Source organism: Pseudopipra pipra, chromosome 5, assembly GCF_036250125.1.
Source record: "Pseudopipra pipra isolate bDixPip1 chromosome 5, bDixPip1.hap1, whole genome shotgun sequence".
Taxonomy (NCBI): Eukaryota; Metazoa; Chordata; class Aves; order Passeriformes; family Pipridae; genus Pseudopipra; species Pseudopipra pipra.
The window spans coordinates 11,070,567-11,095,624 of record NC_087553.1 but is presented as its reverse complement, the minus strand read 5'-3'; the positions used below and the strand labels follow the sequence as shown (position 1 = coordinate 11,095,624).

Sequence of the window (25,058 nt, the reverse complement as noted above, 5' to 3'; positions counted from 1 at the left end):
ACTAATGCAGGGATATTACAATAAATCCATTATACAAAGCAACATTTTTCTGTGTTGCAAATATTCTTACTAAATGGTAGAAATAAGCTGTGTTCTGATTTGCTCACGGAGTATTTGGTGACAACGTAGAGTCCTGCTAGCCATACAGAAAAATTGAAATTTTAAATTAAGACCCATAATAAATCAATAAATTTATAATGATCACAGTACAATGTGTAAAATTCCATCAAGCAAAATCGAAAAACAAGTGTGAATATGATGGACAAAATGATTGTCTGCAGTAAACCTCCAGGCTTCAGGGGCAGCGACAGCTTGCATATTTACAGTCTTAGCCAGTTCATTATTTCTTTTAGCTTTCATGACTAAATATTATATTTCCATATATTTCATTGAGATACTTCAGTATTTAGCAAATATCTTAATGTAATTTTTATACAGAAGAAGCTAATCAAGAGTTATATTTTAGCAGTTTACCTTTTGCTGGAAAGAAAGGGGATGGTGGGACAAGGTTTTTTCCTTCCAATGTTCCTGAAGATATTGGAGTAATAAAACTTTTTCTATATTTAGAAAACACTTGAAAGGTCCTTTGATTATATGTGAATCTGATTTTGTAATTCAAGTTTCTGAATGCTGTGGTGTTACATGCAACCAGATGATCAAATACTATTTCTTGAGACTTGATAATGCCTGGGATGACATCTGGGTCAGAATCTTTCCTGCTCTGGAGAGTTCTGCTCTAGAGAAGACACAGGTTAGGTGGGTTTGCACTTTCTGTGGCCTGTTAGACGTGAGATCTGATTTTCTACTTGTGGTTGGTTAGGAAGTGAGAGGCAGGCTAGCTGTCGGTATTACACTCACTCTTTTTGCGTGGCCAGCCTGCAGTCAGCTTGGAGGTGTAGCTGAGCCATCCCACATCTCCTGTTGGCACGGGCAGGAACTGATTGTGTTCAATAATCCTGATTTATAACAGTCTGACACGAGGCTGTGATTTCCTGAGGGCATCTGCTTCTCTGTAGGTTTCCATGAGGAGCCCTTTTGCACCTTTTCCTTGGGGTTGGGACCCATACCAAAAAGTGGCACATGTCAATAAGCAATTCATGCCCTTTCAGGAGCTAAGTCATCTTTCAGTATCTCTGCTGACTCTCATCAAAGGCACCAAGGAGTGAAAGTTACTGAGGCTGTAGCTAAGACGCTTGGAAAAACCAAGCCTGCACTCTCAAGGCTCTTCTGCTGAGCCACTCCACGGTTGTTGGGTGGATGGCAGGGACTTCCCTTTGGAGAGGTGCTTCATGCAGCTTTAATGTTTAGAGTTTAGGGGGAAAAAAAAAAAAAAAGAGTGAAGAATACAAGTTGTTCCGCCTGGGAGAGGCTGGCACCACGGACACGCTGGCAGGTAGGCTGCCAAAGCAGTGACAGCGCAAGAAACCTGCCTTATTTTGCAAAGCTTTTGTATCGGTGGCTGTGGGAAAGTTTTGCAATCGCCATAAGAAGGAAATCCAAGGTTTAAAAAAAACCCATGTGTTGAAGTGCTCCACTTCTCGGAGTAGGCAGAGCTTTTGCCGTGACGTTGTGCTGGCTCCAAGCCTGGAAGCCCTCGGGCACGGGAAAGAAACAGCCTACATTGCACTGACACAAAGTAAGTTCTCTCTCTGCCTCTCGCTGCCTCTCCACACCCTCCCTTCCTGCTTCTTTCCTTTAGTTAGTTAGTTTGTTTAGTTTTTATGTGCTGGTGCAGGCTTTTTGCATGTCTCAACGTCACTAAACTTGAAGCAGATTATGAAAAGTGCAAAGGTACAATTTGGCAAATTCAATATGTTATTTTAAAGGATAAGCACTGTGGAAAGTGGGATGTTTTATCTCTCCATACAAAAACTATTCATTACCATTAATTCACAACTTGAATCTTTTATTATTTTTCTTGCTTCATTTAATTTTGAATACCACTGGTGTCAATGATTCACTGGTTTGCCAAAGTTCAGATTTTCATAGAGAGATTATGTCAAATGTTATTGCTTGATTAGATGTAAAAGAAGTGTTTCTACAGTTTAATGTTTTCTATAAGTTTAATGTAGATATTTCATCTGGCATCGTCAATGAAATTTTATATTTAAAATTAAATATTGTGAAAAGAAACTGTGTCACTGATTTACATACTGTTTATTTAACAGAGTCAGATGTTTCACAAAGTTAATCATCAGCAACATACAAATCAATAAAGAATGTATTTGCTTTAGAAAACTCTGTCTTTCAACTCCTATCCTATAAAGACTGGGGTAAGTCTGAATTCACCATACTTTAATTACTTATAGCATATTTTTTCAATGCTTTTTGACTTGTGAGCTGCTGGAGATGATCTAAGGAAGGTTAGATCTCTTTAGAAATTTCATATGTGGGTTAATCTGAAATATATACTTGTTTGCTTTTCATAGTCCCTTTTGGTGGATCCTACTGGAGTAGAATTTGGAACTAAAATCTACAAAATTTAAGTTAGACATCTTATGAGGCTTTAGATCTCCTTATTAGAAATTAGTGTTATTTTCAGTCATTAGTGGTAACTTCTAGGGGGCTGTTGGGTTGCTAAGAGAGTGTTGTCCTTTCTGGGCATGGGTGGACATTTCTCAGGGAATCCAGGTTGCTCCAGGCCATCTTGCTTTGGAGAACTGAACTCTCCAGAGGAACTGAGGGACATTTGCAGGTTAACCTGAGACCCTGCCACATCCCTACCACCCCAGTGTCAAAAATCCCTCATGGCACTTGAATGGGCTCCACTCATGGCTCAGTTGGTCTCTGGGGCCTGCAGGAGGAAAACTTTGAGACGTTCCCAGGGGAATTAAATAGAATGGCATATCTAAGATTCCGGTGTCTTGGGGGGAAAACAATTTCTTGACAAATGTTCCTCTATACTCCTCTAATATATGTGCCAACATAGATTAGAGCTAACTAATTGATTTTGGTACTATTGCAGCAGTTTTCCAAGAGAAGAACTTGGCAATAGCTCTTTTTGACTTGTTATCATTCCAGATCTCTCTGTATTAGCTGGTTTCCCCTGATCAGTTTGCTCTACATCAGCCAACATAGCTAAGATGACTCCTTACATCAGAGCCAATTTTTAAACAGAAAATTTTAGAAGTCTAATTAAAATAACTACATTTATCATCTCTCCTGCAGGAATTTGTGAAGGCTTGTGGACTTATAGACAGTCATTATTTGTTTCCTTTGATCACTGCTTTCTTTTTCCTTAATACATTTTTACCTACCATATCGCTTACCCTGTTTTCTTCTCTGTCCTTATTTGTGGTCTGATTCTACATGTATTTGGTAAATAATGTTAGTCATTGGAATGGTTGACAAAATGGTAGTGTTCACTAAGAAAATCCTCATAAATAAAATATCAGAATCCTACTGGATCACACCAAAGGTCCATTTAGTCTGGGACAGTGATTAAAATTCTCAAAGAGCACGTAAGAATTGGTTCAAATGTGCTAAAGATGTTTCTCTGACAAATTCTCCTAAGCCTCCAGCTACACAGGGACTTTACTTCTCCACAAAGATGTCTAAAAACTGTCAGCAAGTTTCCTCTAAATTTTCCGTCTATCCAAGAAGGTCCTGAAGTCCTTTAAAAAGCAGATTTTACAGATCAGGTGCACCAGTCCTTAATTTGGTACAATAACACTTTGAATACTCTTTAATGTCCTCCTGAGAAAAGGTGTCAATGTGTAGACATCTCAAGTAGTGTCTTGTCATTGGGTAGGTCTGAAAAACATTGGAACCTGTGTTCTTATGCAAATAATAGGTAAACACAGTGATATTTTTCAAACAGGAAGACCTACATATCAGACCTGGAGGAGGAAAACCATGGACAGACCAATCTCTGCTGGCCAACTTAAAGAAAAGTCACTCTTCCAGGACAGTGATGGCAGCGTGGTCCCTGCCAAAACCCTGTGCCATAATTGTTCACAGCTAAAGGTATGGAGAGGAGCCCTCACCACATATTTTCTCTGGAATACCAAACTGTGAAGTTCTACTAAAATTCAGTTGGTTCTGTGTGACACTGTTTGACACTGTATGTGTTGGAAACAATGCCCTGGGCTGCATCCAAAGCAGTGTGGGCAGCACACTCTGCTCTGGTGAGACCCCACCTGCAGTGCTGCATCCAGCTCTGGGGTCCTCAGCACAGGAGGGACATGGACCTGTTGGAGCAAATCCAGAGGAGGTCACCAAGTTGGTTAGAGGGATGGAGCACCTCTGCTGTGAGGAAAGGCTGAGAAAGTTGGGATTGTTCAGCCTGGAAAAGAGAAGGCTTTGAGAACACCTAATTGTGGCTTTCCAGTACCTGAAGGGAGCCTACAAGGAAGATGGAGAGAGACAATTTACAAGAGCCTGGAGTGACAGGACAAAGGGGAATGGATTCAAACCAACAGAGATCAGGTTTAGATTAGATATTAGGAAGAAATTCTTTCTGTGAGGGTGATGAGGCACTGGAACAGGTTGCCCAGAGAAGCTGTGGCTGCCCCATCCCTGGAAGTATTTAAGTCCAGGTTGGATGGGGCTCTGAGCAACCTGGTCTAGTGAGTGAAAGGTGTCCCTGCCCAAGGCAGGGTGGTTTGAACTAGATGGTCTTTAAGGTCCCTTCCAACCAAAACCATTCTGATTCCATAGTTGTGAATCCAAGCACACAAAAGTCAATAAATGTTCTCAGAAGTTAAAATGTGAGACCATATTTTACTAACAAATCATTTAGAGTTGTGTTACAGTCACAGTGGTAGTTGCAGTTATATCTTTCAATTCGTGTTTTTTAGAACAGGAGCCATACCATGATAATAACTACCAGTAATGAATGATATTTTGCTACAGATTTCCCCAAAGGAAGGAAACAGCTAAAACAGTATGTGTTAGAAAGTTAGAAGGTGCATGCAATCAGTGTAAATTTTCCTTTTCTTTGCAGTAGAAGAGTCTTTGGAGGCCACCCTGAAAAAGAAAGTAAAATCTTCTGTTTTAATGAAAACAATAAGAAGATTCTCTTCACAGAGAATTAGAAAGCAAAGCACATAATTTCTATATTTCTTGAGTGGGTTGCTCAGGCATCCAGCCACGAAGCAAAAATTATTTCTTTGCAAACTCAATTATTTTCTCTCTTCAGATATTTCTTGGAGCTCTAGCTTTTTCCTTTTTTGCCAAAGGATTTTCTGGAAGCTACATGAAGAGCATGTCCAGTCAAATTGAAAGGAGATTTGAAATCTCATCATCAATTGTTGGAATTATCGATGGCAGCTTTGAGATAGGTACGAGTACTTCCTTTGAAAGTGGATAAGTACTGCTTCTTAGCACACTTTCACCTCAAAAATAAATCACTTTCTGTGCTGGTTCTCTCTCCTGTTGACGCAGGTAACTTAATGGTGATGGTGTTGGTGAGCTATCTTGGACCAAGAGTTCATCGACCCAAAATAATTGCTGTTGGGTGTCTCGTCATGTCCTTAGGAGCATTTTTGTCAGTGATGCCTCAGTTCCTAATGGGACGGTAAATATGGAAGTGTTTTACATTGTGCACTAATTAAACTTGATCATATGAAGTGTTTTCTAATCATAAACCTGGGTTAAAAGCTTGACAATGGTAGTTTCTTCCAGGTAGCAGGAAGGTTTTAATGGGTAAAATGTTTAGTATTGATTTTCTGATTTCCTCTCTGAAAGCTCACCTCTTTCTACAGGTAAGAAAGAGAGAAGCCCCAGGCTTCTCAGAACTTATACATTATTAGGCAGAAAGTGGGTGGAATTTTTCATCAGGGATGGATATATATGTGTATATATATACACATATTTTTTTTAGATGTTTTCCTTTATTTTCCTTTTTAAATGAACTGTAGTGAGACCTCGATGGAAAAGGTTTCTTTCTCCATGATGGCTTTCTCCATAAGCTCTTCAAAACTATGAAGACTTGTGTCTATCTCTACTGAACTGAGGGAAAATTAATCACCTAAATACCCCTTCACATCTAAGCTTTAATGCTTTACATAGTTGTCAGAAGCAGGTCATACTTTTCCAACCATTTGGCATTCTTACTGAGTAGTAGCTGAAAATAAAACCCCTCTGTCCCTCAAAAATTAAAATTGATTTGAGCATCTTCTTTAGCTTCATGACCAATACCTCTGATAAGGAGGGCATGGAAAGAATCATATCTGAGGATCACGATATGGAAAGTGGCCACAGTCACTGTGGGGGAACCTGCACTGCAGGGGACAGGAAAGGCCAGAAGCAGAGCTATGGAAATATCTGATTTAACCCAAACTCAGAGCCAGGTTTAGAACATCACCCATTTGCCAAACACTGAGCAAAACCCAGTGGCCACGGGGACCTCACTGTCATCTGTCACAATATTGAGGTTGATGACACAGTCAGAGGGAATATCTGCTCTCCATTTATCACAATGCAGCATAAATGTACTCCAGCTGGCTTCAATTTACTTGGCAGAATTGTTGTTGTAGCTGGCTTAATGCAGACAAACTGGCATGTGTATCTTGCAGCCTGTGTTAATCTCTATAGACACAGGAAGGTCACTACTAGATCCTTAGCTATCTGATTTTACACTAGCAGAGAAATCTCCATGTTACACCTCTGCCACATAAGGGAGAAAGAGGTACCAGCATGGAAAAACATCAACACTGTTGTATTTAGGCAGATGTGGAGGGACTCTGCCTCTGTCCTGCAGTCTAAGGAATCATCTCTTAATCCCTGGAAGCAGCTTTTTTGCTCTTTAGCCCAACAAAATATTGGTGTTGGAATCATCAGATCATTTGAAAAAGGTATTAAGATACCTACCTTTCTTTAAGCAAAGCGCTAGAAATGGGCTGCCCCTTTGTTTTTCCTGCCAATAACAGGAATAAGCATGTATGAACACAAGGCTCATACACACTTCCTGCAGAGCAGTGTCTTTCACGTTTCAGTTGTATTTTACACAGTTGTTTTCCAGTTACAATTATGAGAGGATAACTGTTAGTGTGGACAACTCCACCACGAGTGTATCAGCTTGTTCCCCAGCATCCTCTGAGGGCCACCCAGTCACAGATGCTATGGAAACACCCAGCACAATGGAAAATGTTGGTAAGCAAAAGCTCTGATGCTGGATTCCCTTCTTCTGCTTGTCCCCATTTTGTACAGCCTCTTTTACTGGAAAGCAGTAAAACCCCTGTAGAAACCATGATATATACAAACCCACCCAATAATGACTGTTAAACCCCATATTTTATGTAAGTTTACTGTCTCAATAAAGTATTGTCAGAACTATGCTCACAGAAATGTCAATGTTTATGGCCTGCAGAATGTGAGAAAACAACAAATTCCTATCTGTGGCTCTTTGTGTTGATGGGGAACCTTTTACGTGGAATTGGGGAAGCACCAATTATGCCGTTGGGAGTTTCATATCTTGATGATTTTTCTAAGGAAGAAAACTCAGCGTTTTACATAGGTAATACACAAATCAGTGATTTTGATGCTAAACATTCTTTCCTTTAACTTTTCTATAGCCAAGCAAATTAAAAAAAAAATCTATCTGCTCTATTTGGATAATTTTGTATTGTACAGAGATAAAACACAATGCAAAAGAGATCTCATGTTTATTTTCTAAGGGTATTTTCCAGATGGTCCTTTTGCTTTCCCCAGGTGGCTTCTGCTACATGTGTGCCTGTTTTCTCTGTGATGAAGAGAGGCATAATCAAATACTCATTTCTCCAAAGAGCAAAGTCATATCTGCCTTATCTGGCATATCACCCTCAGCACCACAGCTTCAAAGGATAAAATTCTGCCTAATCACTGTTTCACAGATAAGGAAATGATTCTTAATGTTAGGATCTGTAATGTGAGCACAGTAATGTAATGTGACCACAGTAATGTAAACGTGTTTCAGAAGCTCTTACCTGACTTTTTGGGTTTTGCAGGCAGCACAATTCTTTTTGAAAGCTTTCTAAAGTCATTAGTTACCGAAGGGAAAACACCACCTTGCCGGGGTGTTGTAACAAATCCCTTCTAATTGGGATTTTGTTGTTCTTGTTTTTTATGGCAGATAACCTATTGCCCAAGACAGAAAGGCTTGCACCCACGCTGATTAATTTGTTGGCAAACTGCTTTGAAAGCATGGGGCGTTTGTGTGACTGAGGGAGGTCAAAACTGTGGCCTGAAGTAAACTGGGTGAAATTGAGCTGGTCATAAAGAGAGTAAGACACAGTTTCAGGAGGAGCTCAGTATGTAATGCTGCAGGGTAAGGCCATGGTAAACGTCTTCATCTGGGGATAAGGAAATCTGCATTTTGAAGAAATTAGGGGGCTAGCTGTCAAAAGCAAGTGTTTGACTCAGAAGTTATCCAAAATATTTGTAATCACCTCTGAGCTTCTGATTAGAGGTATTTTTAAAAGTTCAGCTGAATTTTTTTCATGTCACAGTCTGATCTGGGAGAGATTGACACAGGTTGAGGACTGCTGAGGAAGTGAGATTAAAAATATGAACTAGACACAGAGAATAGCATGGCTTCAGCCAAAATGAAAATTTGTTTGGATTATGCAAGTGTAATAAAGTATTTAATTTACAGAGTATTAAAATATTTCATTTTTACATTCAGAATAACAATTTTCGGTCTCTTATTCCATTTTTGTGAATGAACTTATTTGCAAAAACATGAATGTTGAAATAATCTTTGTCATAGAGCTGGAATTTCTTTTCTTAACTAAATTTAATTTTTTTCTATGTCTTATTTTTTACCAGATGCACGAATCAATTTAGGATCAGTGTTTTTGTAAAACACAAAAAAATAAAACTACCCTATAGTAAAAAAGTCAGTCAAGACTTGTTGATGAATTTTTACCATTGGTCTCATTATTTGACCCTAAACAAGAAGTTTGTTTCCTGTCTCTCCTTTTTGTTTTGCCCTTAGATGTTGAGTAAAAGCATAAGCTACTTTGAGGTAGAGACAGCATTTTCTTAATGAAATGCATTAGAACCTTTCGATAGAGTTGTTGTGTCATAATAGTACCAGAGTCTCCACGGGAAGGAACAGAAAAGAAAAAATTAGCACAGTTGTTAAGCTGTAAGAATTTACTGCAGAAGTTCTTGATGATAAGCTGAGTAATCACCAGATTCAGAAGAGAGTTTTGCAAAACCAATTCTCTCTCTCAGGAGGAAAAGTTCTTCAGTAGAACAACGCAGCAGGATTTACAGAGCACAGTACTGAATATGGGCTAGAAGTGACAGGCGTTTGGTCAATAATTCCTTCTTTTCTAATAGAATTAAGCCTTCTCTAACTTTAAACAGCTCCCAGGTGGCAATTCCACGCTAGAATTCAGAAATCCAAATCACTGGACTTTTTTTTTGAACCTGTTACCTCCTCACAACTAAACTTCAATTGATCAAAACAGGTGGCCAGGGAATGTGAGGACCTACACTTCAATTATTTTAGGATATTTTAATTTTGTGTTGATTGCCAGCAGTGGTAACCAAAATCATACTGTGCTGTTATTTACATAGCCAGCCAGCAGAATGCAGCCTGGCTTCCTAGGTTTCTGCTAGTCTTCCTAGCTTATTCATTTGCTTCTAGAGGCATCCCACCTTCTTCTGATCCCATGTTATCTCCTTTCTAAGCAGAAACAGGGCAGAAAATGGGAGGCCCAGAGAGGGCAGTAGCAAAACTGAAACCTGATTTTAAAGATGGCACTACTTAATCACTAAATTTCTTGGTTTGGTTTTTACAGCCACGTCAATACGTATTGACACAACAGTTCACTGATTTGCTTGTTCTGGTGCTGAATGAATCAACAAAGATTCTGTCTAATGAACTTTGATCACACACAGGGATGCTTATATCTCCTTATTGCCCACTGAAAGTATTCTCAGGGTCCTGTACCTAATTCCATATCCACACACTTTTATTGTCCCTGCCATCCCAAACTGCAAAGATGTGCCTTCTTACAAGTACATCATCAGATGAACTACTGCTCTTAGAATTAAGGGACCTAAACATGTAGTACAGGGAAAAACCCTCGCTTGTACAATCACAGAACATCCTGCAAGCTGGAAACAGAGTCCCTGTCGGACTTGTGGCACCTCCAGCAGGCCTAGTCTTGGATGGTCATTAATTAACTGGCACAAGCTGAACAATGCAACTACAAAAACTGAAAAGTAGGTAGGGGCAGAGATAAAAACCATTGCAATGCTATTCTCTTTCTTCCTATTCCTTCCAAGACAAGAATCTTGCCAGTGAATTGCACACAAGGGTCCACGTGAGACCTTCTACATCGCAGCTTATGGCAGTTTATGGCTTATATTCCTGCTGCTCAGGAGCTTCCCATTAGACATTCCCTAATGGTCAGTGCCCCTCTTCTGTCTCCTCCTTCCTCTCTCCTTGCCCTCAGAGAAGGGGGCTTGCCTTGTCCTCCCAGTGTTTTGCTCACTCTCATGTGCTGACTCTCTTCTCTCACAGGCCTGGTGAGATCCTCGGGCATGTTTGGGCCGACCCTGGGCTTCCTGCTTGGCTCTTTCTGTGCCAGCCTCTGGGTTGACATTGGTGTTGTGGATACTGGTAAGAGGCCGTGGGGTGGTGTGTTAATCAAGAAGGTGGCTGGGTGTAAGAACCTGAATGCCGAGAAGTACCTTCCCAGTTTACTGCTTCAAAAAGAGAGGCTCTCAGAGAGTTTTTCCTACTCAAAAGGTGGTGGTGTTTACATTTTAATATCTGCCATGTTGAAGTGTGACTGGAATAGTCCTTGATGGAAGAGCCCTATTCCCACTGCACCTCTTTTTATGCTTGCAAACACAATTGCTGCACCCTTGCTGTGCAGCAGAGAAAATATTAGTGAATGAAAGACCATCCTCATGTTGAGGGAACAGTGAAAGGCTCATGGAAGCCTTTAAACACTTGGCAAAAAATAGGTTCTCTTAAGAAGGATGCACCAAAGATTCATATAAAAATTTATTTAGTTCTTCAAATCACTTACAAGTCTCTAATCCCAGGGAACATTTAAGGAAATTTGGGGAAAAAATGTTTGGGGATGAAAGAAGGGCTTGATAGTGGGAAATTGAGAAAGGGAAGTTCTTTTTGGGTGGTGAATGGCCTTATTGCCATCACTCATTCCCACTGAAAGTATTGGAAGATTAGGGCAATAAAATGCCACCACAGGCTTAAATAGAGATATCTATTTGCAATTGCATAGGACTGATTCACTTCCAGGGACGGGTCATTCACAAGTTGCCAAGAGAAGCTGAGGATGCCCCATCTCAAGGCCATATTGGATGGATTTCTGAGCAACCTGGTCTAGTGGAAGGTGTCTCTGCCTATGGCAGTGAAGTTGGAACTAAATGATCTTTAAAGGTCCCTTCCAACCCAAATGATTCTGTGATTCTATGATTTGAAACAAACTGCATTTCAATTCTTTGTATGGAACATAAATCACCTCTGTTCTGTTCTTTAAATTATATATGTATAAGGATATCTATAGTAATTGCTCTGCATGATATTTAATATCTTTTCCTGGCTTTCTGTATTTTACAGATGCCATCAGCATAAATCCTAAGGATACCCGTTGGGTTGGTGCCTGGTGGCTTGGATTGCTTATCTGTGGATCAGTCAACTTCATTGCTTCATTGCCTTTCTGGTTTTTGCCTTACTCTGTACCAAAAGAAGGAGAGAATCAAACCCAGAAGATTAGTAATTTATCTGTCCAAGGAGATCACTGTAAAATAGACTCCCCAGCTCAGCCACAGTTAAAGTTCTCAGAGGCAGCAAAAGGTGAAAGATTATCACCCAAATGTTTGCATGCAAATTCTAGTTCATAAGTTCATTCTAAGCTGAGCAGGGACTTGCACAACCTTCAGCAAAATGCGTGTTTCTGCAGTGCAAATGATGTCAAAGACAACAAAAACGTTGTCTTTAATTTGCACTATTATAATTACATGGTAAGGGCAGGTTTCAGTCCTCTCCTTATGTCCGACAGCTGGAAAAAGCTTGTGCTGTTGCTCTGAGCATCAGAGATCCTCAGTTCATAGTTGATCCATAGCTGACAGGCCACTGTTTCCCTGTGGCCTACAAATGGTAAGGAAACGTGGGGCTAAGTACTGCGTTGGCTCTTGGAGGGATTTCTCTGGATTTGTAGCTCCTGTGTACGAGCTCAGGGATGCTGAGTTAACCTTGTATAGGCAATGTCAGACCCAATGAACCCTTGCTTTTCTTTTTATATTTTTATTGTAAGACCTAAGATCTTATTTGCATGTATGTATGTATGTATGTATGTGCAACCCTACAGCAGAGGTGTTTCAAACTGTCATCTTTTAGGCAAGTGTGCCAAGAGCCAGGCTACAGTCCAAATGCAGGTTTTTGCGTTCACTTTAATTTAATGGACTTCAGGTATTCTCATCAAGTGTCTCAGGAATGATTCCAGCCTTTTTCTGAGTCAGGTGCTCTCTTTCTCTGAATGTCACACTCATGTGGGGGCTCTTGTGTGGTTTGTGAAGGCTCCTGCTTTAGGCACCAAATTTTGCATTACAGAGGGTCTTAATGCTCTGTACAGGCATCGAGAAGCCATGCTGGTGCCTGTAATGAAGAGTCCTGTGTCACACACGAGACAATGTAGGATTTCTGATTCCCACCTCGGTATCCTCTGTGCCATTTGGCCTTGCTGCTCCTGTAAGGCATGTGTGGGCAATGAGGAAAACTCTCACTTGAGCAAGGATGTGTTTTGGTAGGCACAGAATTATAACCTGCAATACAACCAGTAATTAAATCAAAATTGATTTTACTATCTAAAGGATGTCAAAACAACTCTTCTCTGTGTTTAGCAGGGTGTACAGCATATACCTCTCCATTGCAGATTTCTTGCCAGCTCTGAGGAAACTGTTTGGAAATTCAATTTTCCTGGTGTACATCTTCCTTACTATTCTGCAGTACAATGCTCTTGTTGGGATTATAACCTACGAGACAAAGTTTATGGAGCAACAATTTAATGTGTCTGTGGCAAGAGCCATCTTTCTAATTGGTAGGTACCTGTTGTCCTTTCAAATTCCAGGGTCAAAAAGGAAGCTTTTCTTTTGTTATTTTGCCTTCATTTTTAGGAGGAGCTTCAATGAACTTTTTTGGTTAAAAAGAAAGTATTTAGTGGTTTATTAATTTTCCTACCATATGTTGAAAATGGAGGTTAATTTTAGTGTTAATTTTCTTGGTGTTCCTAATTCACTGAGCTAGAGGATTACTAGAACAGCTTTTTTCATAGTGAGTTTTGGGTTATGCGTCTGCTTCTGTGACACATAAGCTACAACAAAGTAACAACTAAAAGAGAAAAAATAATTTAAAAAGTCTAATGAAATGTGTGATTTTTTTTTCCTTTTCAGAATAACACTTAGGTATAAATATTCTTCCATTTTGATTACAAATGCAAATTTCGTAACCAAGAAGAAACCAAAATGTAAAATTTTGAGTCACTTCATTAATTTCAAAGCTCTTTTTCTATTTACCAGTTCCCTTAAAAAAATAAGTCCTTTGTAGTCTTCAGAAAAAAAGAAATGCTGAAATTATATTAATCTTACAGTGATTGTCTCATAATTTGATAGGAAAATCAGGGTATTCCAGGTCATTGCAGAACTGATATTGCATTAGTTTGACCTGAAGGCACCAGGCTTTGGTCAGGTACAAATGTGGGAAGAACATTCTTTTTCCTGTCTTTTTTTTCTGGATGTAGAGAAAGTTTCACCAAAAAAAAGTGCCCAAAAAACACAACCAACTGAAAAAACACACAGAGAAAAGCAAACCCCTCACAGTAAAACCCTGTTAGAGCTCTCTGTTCAGCACATAAATGTTAGGGTTGGTGCTTGTGAAATACTGAACAGATTAAATCTAAATACAAATCTTCTTGTGATTCACTCTCAGATCTAAATGGAATCTAGCCCAGAACCTGATGTAGCATCCTTTTATGTTCCATTTTGGAGACCTTTTTGCAACTTTCACAGAGTTAAATATTTTATTTTAGATGAAGGAGTGCCTGTGAGCTAAGACATTTATCTCATTTACTCCAGTTTCTAACAGGCAACTGTATAGGTTTTATTATACAGGATACATACAAAAACCAGGACAGTAAAAAGGTAGGGAATATTGAGGAACTAAGTTTTTAAAGTCATCATATGACTCGAAAAAGAAAATGGGAAAGTAAGTAAAATTACTAAAAGGTAATAAAAAGTCTCAGAACCTCAAAGGATCAGCTGGAAAACAGGTGAGTATCTGATATTTTGAAAATACTAGAACAAGACATTTTTTCTTGAAAGAGTCAATGCAAGCCAGAGCCGTTAACGTTTTTATCATCTTCTCTTTGCAGGTGTGATACTTTTACCCATCACGATCCTGGGGATGTTTCTAGGGGGCTTTCTGATCAAGAAATTCAAACTTCACATAACAGAAATGGCGAAGTTCGCCTGCACCACCTTTGTAGCGGCGTATTTGTTAAACCTCCTGTACTTCACGTGCAGCTGTGAGGTGCTCCAGGTGGCTGGTTTGACAACCCCCTACTCTGGGTTTGTATCCCCCGGGTTTGTCCTAGTTGTGTCATTTGTCACAGCTGCTTTCTGCCCTGTGCAGGACATGGTGCATGACCTGGGTTCTCCCACAGTCTCTACTGGGTTTGTAACCTCTTCCAAGCTACAAAGCTTCCACTCTAGAAAACATTTAAATCTGGATTTGGATGACTTCTGAGATGTGTCTTGTCTGTTGATTTACTGTAGCATATTGCTGTATCCATTCAAATATGTATCTCTTTAAACACAACAGATTTTTGTTGCAGTTGGCCGGTGTTAGGCCATTTGCTAGTATCAATCAGTGGGATTTCATCTGGAGTGGAGCTGCTGTGCTTATATCATGTTACCACTTCTTTGAGAGTTATGCACACAAGAAAATCCTAGGTTTGCACAGACTTGTCAGGCTGAAATGATACCTGGTGTGGGGGATGGGCAGAATATACTGATTTTGTTTTTCAAATTTCAAACCAGACATTTCTTATTTTTCTGAAGTATCTATTTCTATTTTTCTAAATTCTATATTGCAAGGATATTGATGATATACATCTATATTCTGGCAAATTACTGATCAGGGTGAAATTTATCAGAGGAAAAATAAATTTTTATATTCTATTTCAAAGCTTTAATTCAAAGCCAGTCTCCTCCTATCATGTAGGGAGTGAGATGTAAGGAAAATGTTGAAAGTGGCTTCCCCATAGTCCACACTGCCTCTAGAAGGGACCATCCACTTGATCACTAGTTATCAGCCTGCATGGGGAGTTGCCAGCCCCCTGTAGTACCTGGAGCTGTTGACCTGCTTGTGACCCTTTTCTCAGCTGGGAGGTAGAAAGTAGTCATGGATTGCGTGCTGCACACAGATGTAGGCCATGACCATGGCCATGCTTTCTTGAGAACATTTTCCCAACTCTAGCATCCTGCCACAATTGCCCACTGTTTAAATTTAGCTCAGACGGGTCCAAATTTCAAGGGATTTTAAAGGATTAAACTAAATCCAGCAGGACTTGCTACATTTTCAGTTCAGAGAGAAACTCAGCCCTGTTTTTTTTGAAACCAAGCCTATATTTGGGGAAAACCTAAGTTCTCTTAGCAAACCTAACATCCAGTCCAACTTCGAACTTAGTTACATAAAAGGTGTCAGAAGTTTGTCCAGTGGAGATAACTCTGAGTACATCTGATACTGTAGAGTGAACTAAAAATAAGCAGAAACAACCAGACAACATATACTGAAAGACCAAATACAGTTTCTCCAGGAGAACTGAGACTGCAGAATTTAGCATGTGTTAAGCAACTCATTCATTGTTTTACCTGTTTAACAATTTGTATTTTGAAGACAAGCAACTGCCTAATGAGGGATAAATACCTTGGTTATTTTTCCTTTCTAAAAGGCTTAGCAGAAATGTAGCCTACTTAATGTGTGGTTTTGATTGAGGGGTACAGGGTAAGGAGGAAGAAAAGGCAAATTTTGGACACTTTTTCCTTTACATTGTGAGTGACTTGGAAGCAGGGGCGATCTGTAGATGGTTGACTCCTAACACTTTCTGAAAATTGAGCCCTGTCAACAGGCCTGCAGAGTCACTAACCACTTTTTAATTTCTCAAATCTAGTGGTCACCTATTTAGTTTAACTCTTTGGGGCCTGGTTTTGACTTCTCTTACAGGAATTTTGGTAAAAGTGAAAGCTATAAAAGTCCATGATAGAACACAAGAAATGAGATCTGATAATAAATGGGTCTCAAGCCTGTCCCAAGTCCCAGTGCAGGGCTGCTGCTGTTGGATACGGTCAGAGCTGAGAGAGAAGCAGCACTTCTCACTCAGACTCACACAGCTTTCATTGCCACTTACTGATCCAGTGAAAAAAATGTAAAGGACATCTTGCTGTTGGAGTTTAATGTAGTTTTATATCACCATTTCTAGCACCCAGATATTCTGTGATATCCTACTGTTAAGGAAAAGCATGGCCTTTTCTTTGACCACGTCGCATCCTAGGGATGATTTTCTTTTTCTTGGAGTTAGCTTTTGAATGGAAAAGTAATACCAAATATTCCCTCCAAGCCAAGACTACCCATACCTTTTCAGTTCCATGCCTTTTCCATAAAATCCATAAAAATGTTAATGCTTGATGAAAAACCTCAAGAGACCTTCGGTTTAGCTGAAATTACTTTAGTCTCCATATGACAACTTCACAGTGCACGGGATGGTAGCAGATAGTTGTTCATGTTCATTACTTTACTTTCTCCATGTTTTTCCTGCCTATTCCCTGATATTTTTTAAACTATATAATTTGACTAAATAATTCTCTTATTTCTTTCTGTTGCCCTCCAGAATAGAGCATCTTTCCTCCACCAAGAACATCTACATGGCCAGCTGTAATGCTGACTGCAGCTGCAACCTGGATCAGTGGGACCCTGTATGTGGGGATGATGGGATCACATACATGACAGCCTGCTTTGCAGGATGTAAATCATCAACTGGGACAGGAAAGAATATGGTAAATACATTTACAGGCCTATTTACTATGACCTGTTGCAATTAGACAGGGAGTAATGGTTTTAAATTAAAAGAGGGTAGATTTAGACTAGATATAGGGAAGACATCTTTTATGTTGAGGGTGATGAAACACTGGCACAGGTTGCCCAGAGAGGTGGTGAATGCCCCATCCCTGGATACATTCAAGTTCAGGTTGGATGGGCCTTTGAGCAACCTAATCTAAATGAAGATGTCCCTGCTCATTGCAGGGCGTTGGACTAGATGGCCTCTAAAGGTTCTTTCTAACCCGAACTATTCCATTATTCCATAATTATAGATATAGCCCGATTTCTCCAGCTATTAATTTTTTGGCTTTGTGATTCAGAAATCTTGTAGACACAAGTGTCCATTCTGTATGGTTTAACTTTACAGAAACTGAGTGCAAGACTGCAGGGAGGGTTTTTAAAATATTTGGGGTGAGGTAAGCGAGCTATTCAGAAAAGACGTGAAAACTTCAGACTCTAAACTTATATTTCTTGAATCCTTTTATCCAGATTTTCTAAAATTTATTGTCTTCTCAGGAGGATGACCACAAAATTTATGCTTTATGTTTCTCAGTAGATCTCTTTAATGTGTGTCTACAACACAGCTAAGAGGAGCTTGCTTTAGGTGCCCATTGCTGGTCTGGTTGTTACAGTAGCAAAATCCTGTGGTGTCAACTGACATGCAGCAGACCTGTATAAACTTCTGAGTGCTGGTTTCACAAACTGTTACAGATCATACTGGAACTGTGTGCTCTCCTGAGCTGCCATAGCTCAGAAAAGCAAGTCATAACACCAAATTGTACAGCTAAGAGGTCCTGTAAATATGCAACTGGACATTTTGGTCAATGTATCAGCAGCAAAGCCATTTCCAGGATTTAAAGCAATCCTACCTGGACAAGACCATTAAAATCAGTAGGTTTGAAGAAGAGTGTGCAAATTTTTCTTCTGGCAGAAGCAAAATTGTCTTCATGTAACAATATTGAAAAAGATGAGCAACATTTTCAGGCTTATATCCATTTATTCCAGCAATATTCTCTTGCTTCACTTCAGGAAAATTGGTTTCCAAACCTATGTCTCCTGCTAACTTCGTAGTTCACTCTCAGTTGAGCACCAAATGCTGTTTTAGATACAGAATAGGTGTGATTGCATCATTGAGTCCACATCTTTATTTTTTTGTTTTTACTCATCTGCTTCATAGGGTACCTGAGCAGAATGGCTGGATAACAGTTTCACGTCTGATTTTTTTTAGCTTTGGCCCATTTTAAGCACACACAGAGGACCTTCTGTTCTAGCAATGACATGGCTGAAACTAGAGTCACAGTTGCTTTGTGTCTCTGGAGCAGGTCAGAGTGGCTGGAGCATACCAATGAACCTGGCCATCAGTCTGCAAAGATGATTAGGGGGGTTCTTTCAGCATAAACAACAGGCTGGATGTTATGGGGAATGAAAAATCTAGCTACTAAAATTGTTTTCTGCCACTGAATTCTGAATAAATAAATTATTCTTCTCATCATCTCCTTTCAGGTGTTTCACAATTGCAGCTGTGTGGAAGGACAAGGGCACGGGCTTGGCAATTCCTCTGCAGTGTTGGGACAATGCCAAAGAGAAAGCTGTACCAAAGCCTTTCCCTATTTTTTAGCATTACAGACTGCATGTGCATTTATGTTAGCCTTAGGAGGCACTCCTACATACATGATTATGTTTAGGTAAAATACTTTAACTCACCTTGACCATAAAGCTTGTGGAAAGAGAAACAGAATATGGAATCTACTATTTTATTCCTATTCTGAGATATGGCTGGCTGACAAAATAAGGCTCCTGAGGATTTACCTGTACTCTGAAATCCACCTCTGTTCAGAGACACAGCAAAATGTCTATCCAACAATTTAATTCCAGTTTGAGGCTGAGTAGATACTCTGGTGATGAAATGGGTGGGCATTATGCTGATCCTGAAAGTTTTCATTTCTAGTGATAGAGATATTCTTAACAGTGCATTGAACTTGAAATAAGATGCAGTGCTAAGCCGTGTCCAAGGTGACCGTGCTGTTCATATTACTCAGGAGAAAAACATTCACCTTTGTTAAGCTCAGTGGCCTCACAATGTCTTCTGTGTTGTGAGAAGTCTGATACTCCCATTTTTTTCCTTCAGCTGGTATAAACAGAACTACATCTGCAAGAATATCTTTTAAATTTTGATTTCTTCAGTTGGAAAGCAGCACTGCTATTTTACCCTCAGAAGAAAAGATGATGTTCTGTGTCTTTCACATGGAAGTTTCTCTCCCCTCGTGCTCATGGGTGAATTGCAATCAGTGCACAAGACCAGATAACTTGTCTAAGCTGCTGATTCCTCTGCAGTATTTCTAAGGGTATAAGTAATTTTTAGCACATGCCTGGGTTCTGGACAAGGCTCACTTTGCTGGCCAGTTTTCAGAACACTAATGTGCACAATGAGAAGCCTTTCATGTTAATGCTGAAGAGACCATACACTGATGTATAAACTCCAGCTCAGGGAGCAGGCTGGCCACAGCAAGGCCCCCTCCTGCCCCTGTGCCAGCTCAGCACTCCTGTCAATTCTTCCAGTTCACCTGAAGGGCACAGGCTGCTTTCCACTGGTAGGAATGAGGTGCTTTTGTAGCCAGATAACTCACATTTGCTGTCTCTGTGTAAAATGCTAGAGGCAGGGGTGTGCTCAACCTGAATGCAGAACTGCACACTCTTGTTCTCTCTGATCATCACTGCATATCTAAAGCCCCTTCTAAAGCAAGAGAGCTTCTTGGAGCTTAACTTATTTACATGAACTGTCTGGTTTTAGTTGGTTCACTATAATTTTCCTGTGCATCGTCTCCCAAAAGCATTTGCAACCTGTTTTCCTTGGGTTCAAGATCAATTTTGTAAATTGTCCCATTTATTTCAATGACAGTTCACCCTTGGAAGGAGACTCTGCATCTGAACATTAACTTTGGTGAATGTTTTCGATTAGGGTTTGAGTGGGCTGTGTTAGGTGAGCCACAGCACTCTTGCATGGGGCATGTACAGATGTTCACAGCATGACTGTAGCTATGTTACTCTGTTGTTCCTCAAAACCATTTTTATTTCCTTTCCAGATCTGTTTCACCAGACCTGAAATCCTTTGCTGTTGGGATTGAAACTTTGGGTGGTAGAGTACTAGGTAAGACTTCATTTCTTTGTGGGATTCAAGTGGGAAATCAAAGGGTTAGACCAAAGTCAGGCAGTGCAATGCCTTTTCTCCAGATGAGAAAAACGAATTTTCCAGAATTTTTCCTTGTAAGCAGACTGCATTTCAAAGTGTTTGGAGAAGCTTGCTGAATGTTTTCTGATATGTAATTACATATTATGATTATCTCTTTAGAATTTTTATTCTATACAGCAAAGTAATCAGGCAAAGGAAGGAAATTTCATTGTACTTTTGGAGTGAGTTTTTTGATTCTTGGACATACCTACCTGAGTTTGATCAGCCTGCATATCCTTAACAACCTATGCTCCCTTTTGCTGACCATTATTCACTTAAAGTTCCTGTGTACTCTGACAATATTTTGTTTCTTTAGTTTATCTGCAATAAATAACCATTCAAGTGTTCAGATATGTAGTCTACCCTGCCTCAAGCAAATCTTTTTTCATCTTCCCTTGTTTGCTTCTTTTTGAAATCTAACCCAAGTCGTCATTTGGATCTCTTTTCTAATGTCCATATTTTAGCTGAATGCTGCAGAGAATCAATCTTCTGCTTTTATGAAGTAGTTTTCTTCACAAAATTGCACATTATCCCTCAAACAGCTTCCAGATCACATTAAAGCATTATGACTGTCTAAAAGGAATTCTTTCAATACTACATAAGTAATACACCTGCTGTCTACTGGCTAATTTCAGACTTTTGTACTCCACTGAGCATTTTTAATGGCAAATTGTTGTGTGATACCTGAATAGATGCATTAGTATACACAAATATTAATATGTCATGGCACGTAAATCCACACAGGGTACTGCAAAAGAGATGTTGGTTATATTATTTATTTAAACAACAGAAGTTATACTTCTAATAAAAATGCCATTAAAGTGAATTGCTATCATTTTCCTGGCTGAATATAGTTAAGGGATAGTCTTCCATCATTTCACCTCCCTCTAAGTAGACGTTTAAATATTTTCACAAATCTTGGTTTCTCAAAGCTGGAGCTGAATGTTTAGTCCCATTTTATGCAGCCATAATTCAGAAACTCTGAGATTCATTTCCTCATTTCTTTGCATGACGCCACATGATGACATCTTCATACCTGAGATCATACAATAAATATCTTCCTTGCAGGAGGACTCCCAGCCCCTATTTATTTTGGTGCCTTGATAGATGAGACCTGCTTGAAATGGGGGACAAAAAGTTGTGGGGGATCTGGATCTTGCCGGGTATATGACACAAAAGAATTCAGGTAAGTTAAATCTTTATTAAGGGGTTGGGAATTTGGTTTCTGAGGCAGCTTTGGGCACTGAGGACCAAGGTATTATTTCCTTATGTCTACTGTCTACAGACTGATTAAGCTCCTTATTTGACTAGACCTTAATAGACCAAATAAGCCAAATAATTTTGATTCAATCTGACATATAAAATTGCAATACACTTCCTTAAGTTGCTAGAACTAGTTCTTTTATTGAAGCTTGTGCTGAATAATATAAGTGCACTGGGTAACTCTGTGACACTTTGGCTTTTTGGAAGCCTCAAAAACTGTGGAGTAAGTGTAGCACTGAAGAATGCTCTTCCACATCCCTCATTTATTTTCTTCATATTGCATAAGACACGTCACAAAATCCACTTGGAGAGAGGACCCAAAGGACTGATGGTGCACAGAGAACTGTGACCAGGAGCACTAAGTGTGCCAGTGAGGAGCTGAGGGAAGAGGGGGACTACAGGCAGAAAGCCCCAGCTGGTGGAGCTCCTCTTGTATCAGCCCTAAAATATAATCTGCTGAATGGGAGCACACTCCAGACATTTCTGCTAGAAGCAGAACCTGATTAGGGCCTGCCTGGGGCTAATATTATGAGGTCATTTGTTCTGCCTGTTAATTTCTTATTTTAAAATGTGAAGCAATACCTGGCTGAGAATAAATGGTTTTGTCAAACCACACTTTATGTCTTACTTGCTTCCACTCAGAATTGGCAAGCTTTATTAATATAAACATATTTTGTCCCTTTTTTCCCCCCCTAGAAATGTCTATCTTGGCCTCATTGCAGGACTACGGGCAGGATGCTGTGTCTTGTACATAGTGCTCTCTGTTTTAATAATGAAACGCTTCAAACGGGAAGGCAAAGAAGTGACAGATATTAAAAATACAGAGAGATCAACCAGCAAAGAACTAGATACTGCCAACAAAAAGGACATTCTTCCTGGTGCAAGAACCTCAGAGGAGAGTGAGGAAACTTGTATGTAAAAAAGAAACAAGATCTTTTCTCCCTATGCTTCAAAAGAACAAAAGGAGTCTGACTACTGACTCAAACAGCTAGTTTACATTTTGGGAGTTCAAAAAATATCTTTGAAACATTGACTTTTTATTTGCTTTACCCTGTCCTCTTCCTTTCCTCATCTGAATCAACAATAAGGGGAAAAAATGTTCAAAATTTTGGTGAACTCTCCCCTCCTCTTGCTCTCATCCCTTTCCAGACCAACAGTAAGACAAACCAAAATTTTGCAAGTGTCATGAATTTGATTATGATTGAAAAATTAGAAAGAAGAAATCCACAATAAGTTCTTTTGACATTTTTCACCGACTTGCTCTGTAGTTCTACAGCTCTAAATGGCCAATAAAATCTCACTTGCCCAGTTGCTCTGACGGCCTTTGCTGCGGGGTTTGTGACCAGAGCTAGTTGTTCCAGGCTGGATACCATGTCCCACAGTCAGGTGGGAGTCCCAGGGCTGTCACTGAGCACCCTCTGAACTCAAATTACTCAACAACTCCAGGGTTTGACTTGAAAATGTTAAACAGTCAAAAATGGGAAGCAAATGAAGAACGTGGTGAATTAATTTTGCAGCACATCTCAGTAATGAGTTTAAGCAAAATTACTCTGAACTGATGCAATAAAGTGATAGGTGTTTAAGTTTCTTTGATTATTTTGTGTGTGTGTGTGTTTGTGGAGGGAAGGGGGGCATTTTTATCTTAATGACCACTGTATTTATATACCATTTTCTTCCTTGTTTAAGTAACCTTCAGTAGAACTTGAAATATGGTACTGAAAACTTGCAAATACATGGCTTTCCACAGGCAGCATTGTCTTTAAAAGAAAAAGTCTTTAAAAATACTTGAAGTGTCATATTTTGTTGCAGCCCTCATGATGTACCTTTGCAATAGGAAGAAACCTGCCTGGTAAGATCACTGTAGGTTTTGCCTCCAATAACACAGCCACTTTGCTTTATTTTCTGGAGGGTGTCTCTGCTCCCTGCAGTCCTGTGCATAAATCTGAAAATAGGAAACAAGCTTTCTTTCCTAATCTTAAACTTCCTTGGGACATGGAATAGAGCAGTGCAGTAATGTAAAGAAAATCTACCACACTTCATCTGAGAAAGTAGCAGATCAGAGGGCTAAAGAGAGGGATTCTCCATATCAAATACTTTTCTGACCTTTCTTCTTCCATCTGTCCCATGTAAGTGCAGAAACAAGGATGGGAAAAGGGTTGATGTGATACTCACTGAAAGGAAGTTCTTCATATCCTGGCATTAGGGTTGGAGTTGTTTGCATTTTATTACTTCAGGGTAATGACCAGCACATTTAGATGTTGCCTTTTACAATTGCAGCTCTGATTATAAACTGCCAACAGATATGGGAAAGCTGTGTGCATTATAAGGGATGAAATGAAATTTCCTCTAATATATACAATATCAATATTGCATCTAGGTCTGGAAATACTTAAAAAGTTCTGGAAATTCCGGGAATTGTACACAGAGAAAATGATGGTGCATCATTCTCCTTCTATAAACAGTGTTTTAACATTGAATAAATACATTGGCAGTTCTGGAAACACATCTGATCTGTGCTAGACATATAGACTCAGTCAGCTGACTCATACTAACATAATTTTACCTTTTACTGCTGTTGTTTGGGTATTTATTTCTGCACACTGTTTTTTTATATTACTGGTGGTTGTTGTTTTTTTTTTTATGAAAGCAATCTTGATTTTCCCAGAGGGTAATGTTTTATCAAAGGTGCGTTTATAATTGATGTCAGACTGGAAATGAGATTCTGGTCAGATCTGATGATTCATGTTCAAATATCTACCCCAGGTGCAACTTAGTAAAGCCAGCTTTTCCATACAAATAAGAATTAGTATCATTCTTCATAATAGTCCCAAATCAATAACAGCAAAAAGCACTGCCACAGGTGGTATTGAATGACTTTCTGGCTCAGGATACTGCCAACTCCAAAGCTGTATCATTTCCCTGTTTCCAACATATACTGTTTCCTGATTGCAAATCTAAGAACTCCCCTGTGAGCAGCAGGTAGAAGTTTATTCAAGGGAATAATTTTTTTTCAACAAGCAGTTAGCACAGAATATACAAAAACTGAAATAAGTGGTCAACCGAGTGGCATTTTCCAAAAGCTTTTTATCCCCCTGCTTCTCACAGTAGAGAAGAAGTAAAGACGTTCTCCCTTCCAATTCCTCCTGCTCCAAAGGCAAGCTTTCACCAAACTGAGAGGCAGAGGGGATCTGGTCTGATTGCAAAGCCACATTACTGACTCAAGGATCAAAACTGATGTCTTTGTCCTGGGTGATAGTGGTGCCAGCGTGCTCTGCCATCTCTGAGCTCCATCACTGGGAAAATCCCCCAGGAAGGAAGGGAAACCTGTTGTCTTCTAAGCTGGTAAGAGAACTTGTTAACTAGGAAAGCTGTTTTGGAGGCAAATTTGCAACTACACCAAGCCAGGCATGCCTTTGAATACAGACAACAAACCGTGTAGTTTATGGGATCATTACAGACAACTTGGTGGGCCATAAATCATGGTAACTCCACTGGCATCACTGA

At 39.6% G+C, this 25,058-nt stretch overlaps 1 protein-coding gene across 5 annotated transcripts; it reads left to right on the top strand.

Annotated features, from left to right (window-relative positions):
• The first annotated feature begins 1,358 nt into the window (after nucleotides 1-1,358).
• On the top strand, nucleotides 1,359-23,150 carry LOC135414107 (solute carrier organic anion transporter family member 1C1-like). 5 transcript variants are annotated; one of them, XM_064654419.1, is made up of 16 exons: nucleotides 1,360-1,636; nucleotides 2,169-2,273; nucleotides 3,821-3,966; nucleotides 5,181-5,282; nucleotides 5,386-5,518; nucleotides 6,965-7,095; nucleotides 7,313-7,459; nucleotides 10,460-10,558; nucleotides 11,528-11,764; nucleotides 12,843-13,007; nucleotides 14,337-14,532; nucleotides 16,854-17,019; nucleotides 18,566-18,747; nucleotides 20,146-20,210; nucleotides 21,360-21,477; nucleotides 22,251-23,150. In XM_064654419.1, the coding sequence occupies exons 4-16, from the start codon at nucleotides 5,198-5,200 to the stop codon at nucleotides 22,471-22,473; spliced, it is 1,947 nt and encodes a 648-aa protein (XP_064510489.1). In that variant the 5' UTR covers nucleotides 1,360-1,636; nucleotides 2,169-2,273; nucleotides 3,821-3,966; nucleotides 5,181-5,197; the 3' UTR covers nucleotides 22,474-23,150. The 5 variants fall into 5 exon arrangements, with proteins under 5 accessions (XP_064510488.1, XP_064510489.1, XP_064510487.1 ...); XM_064654415.1 differs by having other exon boundaries at nucleotides 1,361-1,636; nucleotides 5,141-5,282; XM_064654416.1 differs by lacking the exon at nucleotides 1,360-1,636 and adding an exon at nucleotides 1,681-1,791 and having other exon boundaries at nucleotides 5,141-5,282.
• Nucleotides 23,151-25,058: the final 1,908 nt, after the last annotated feature.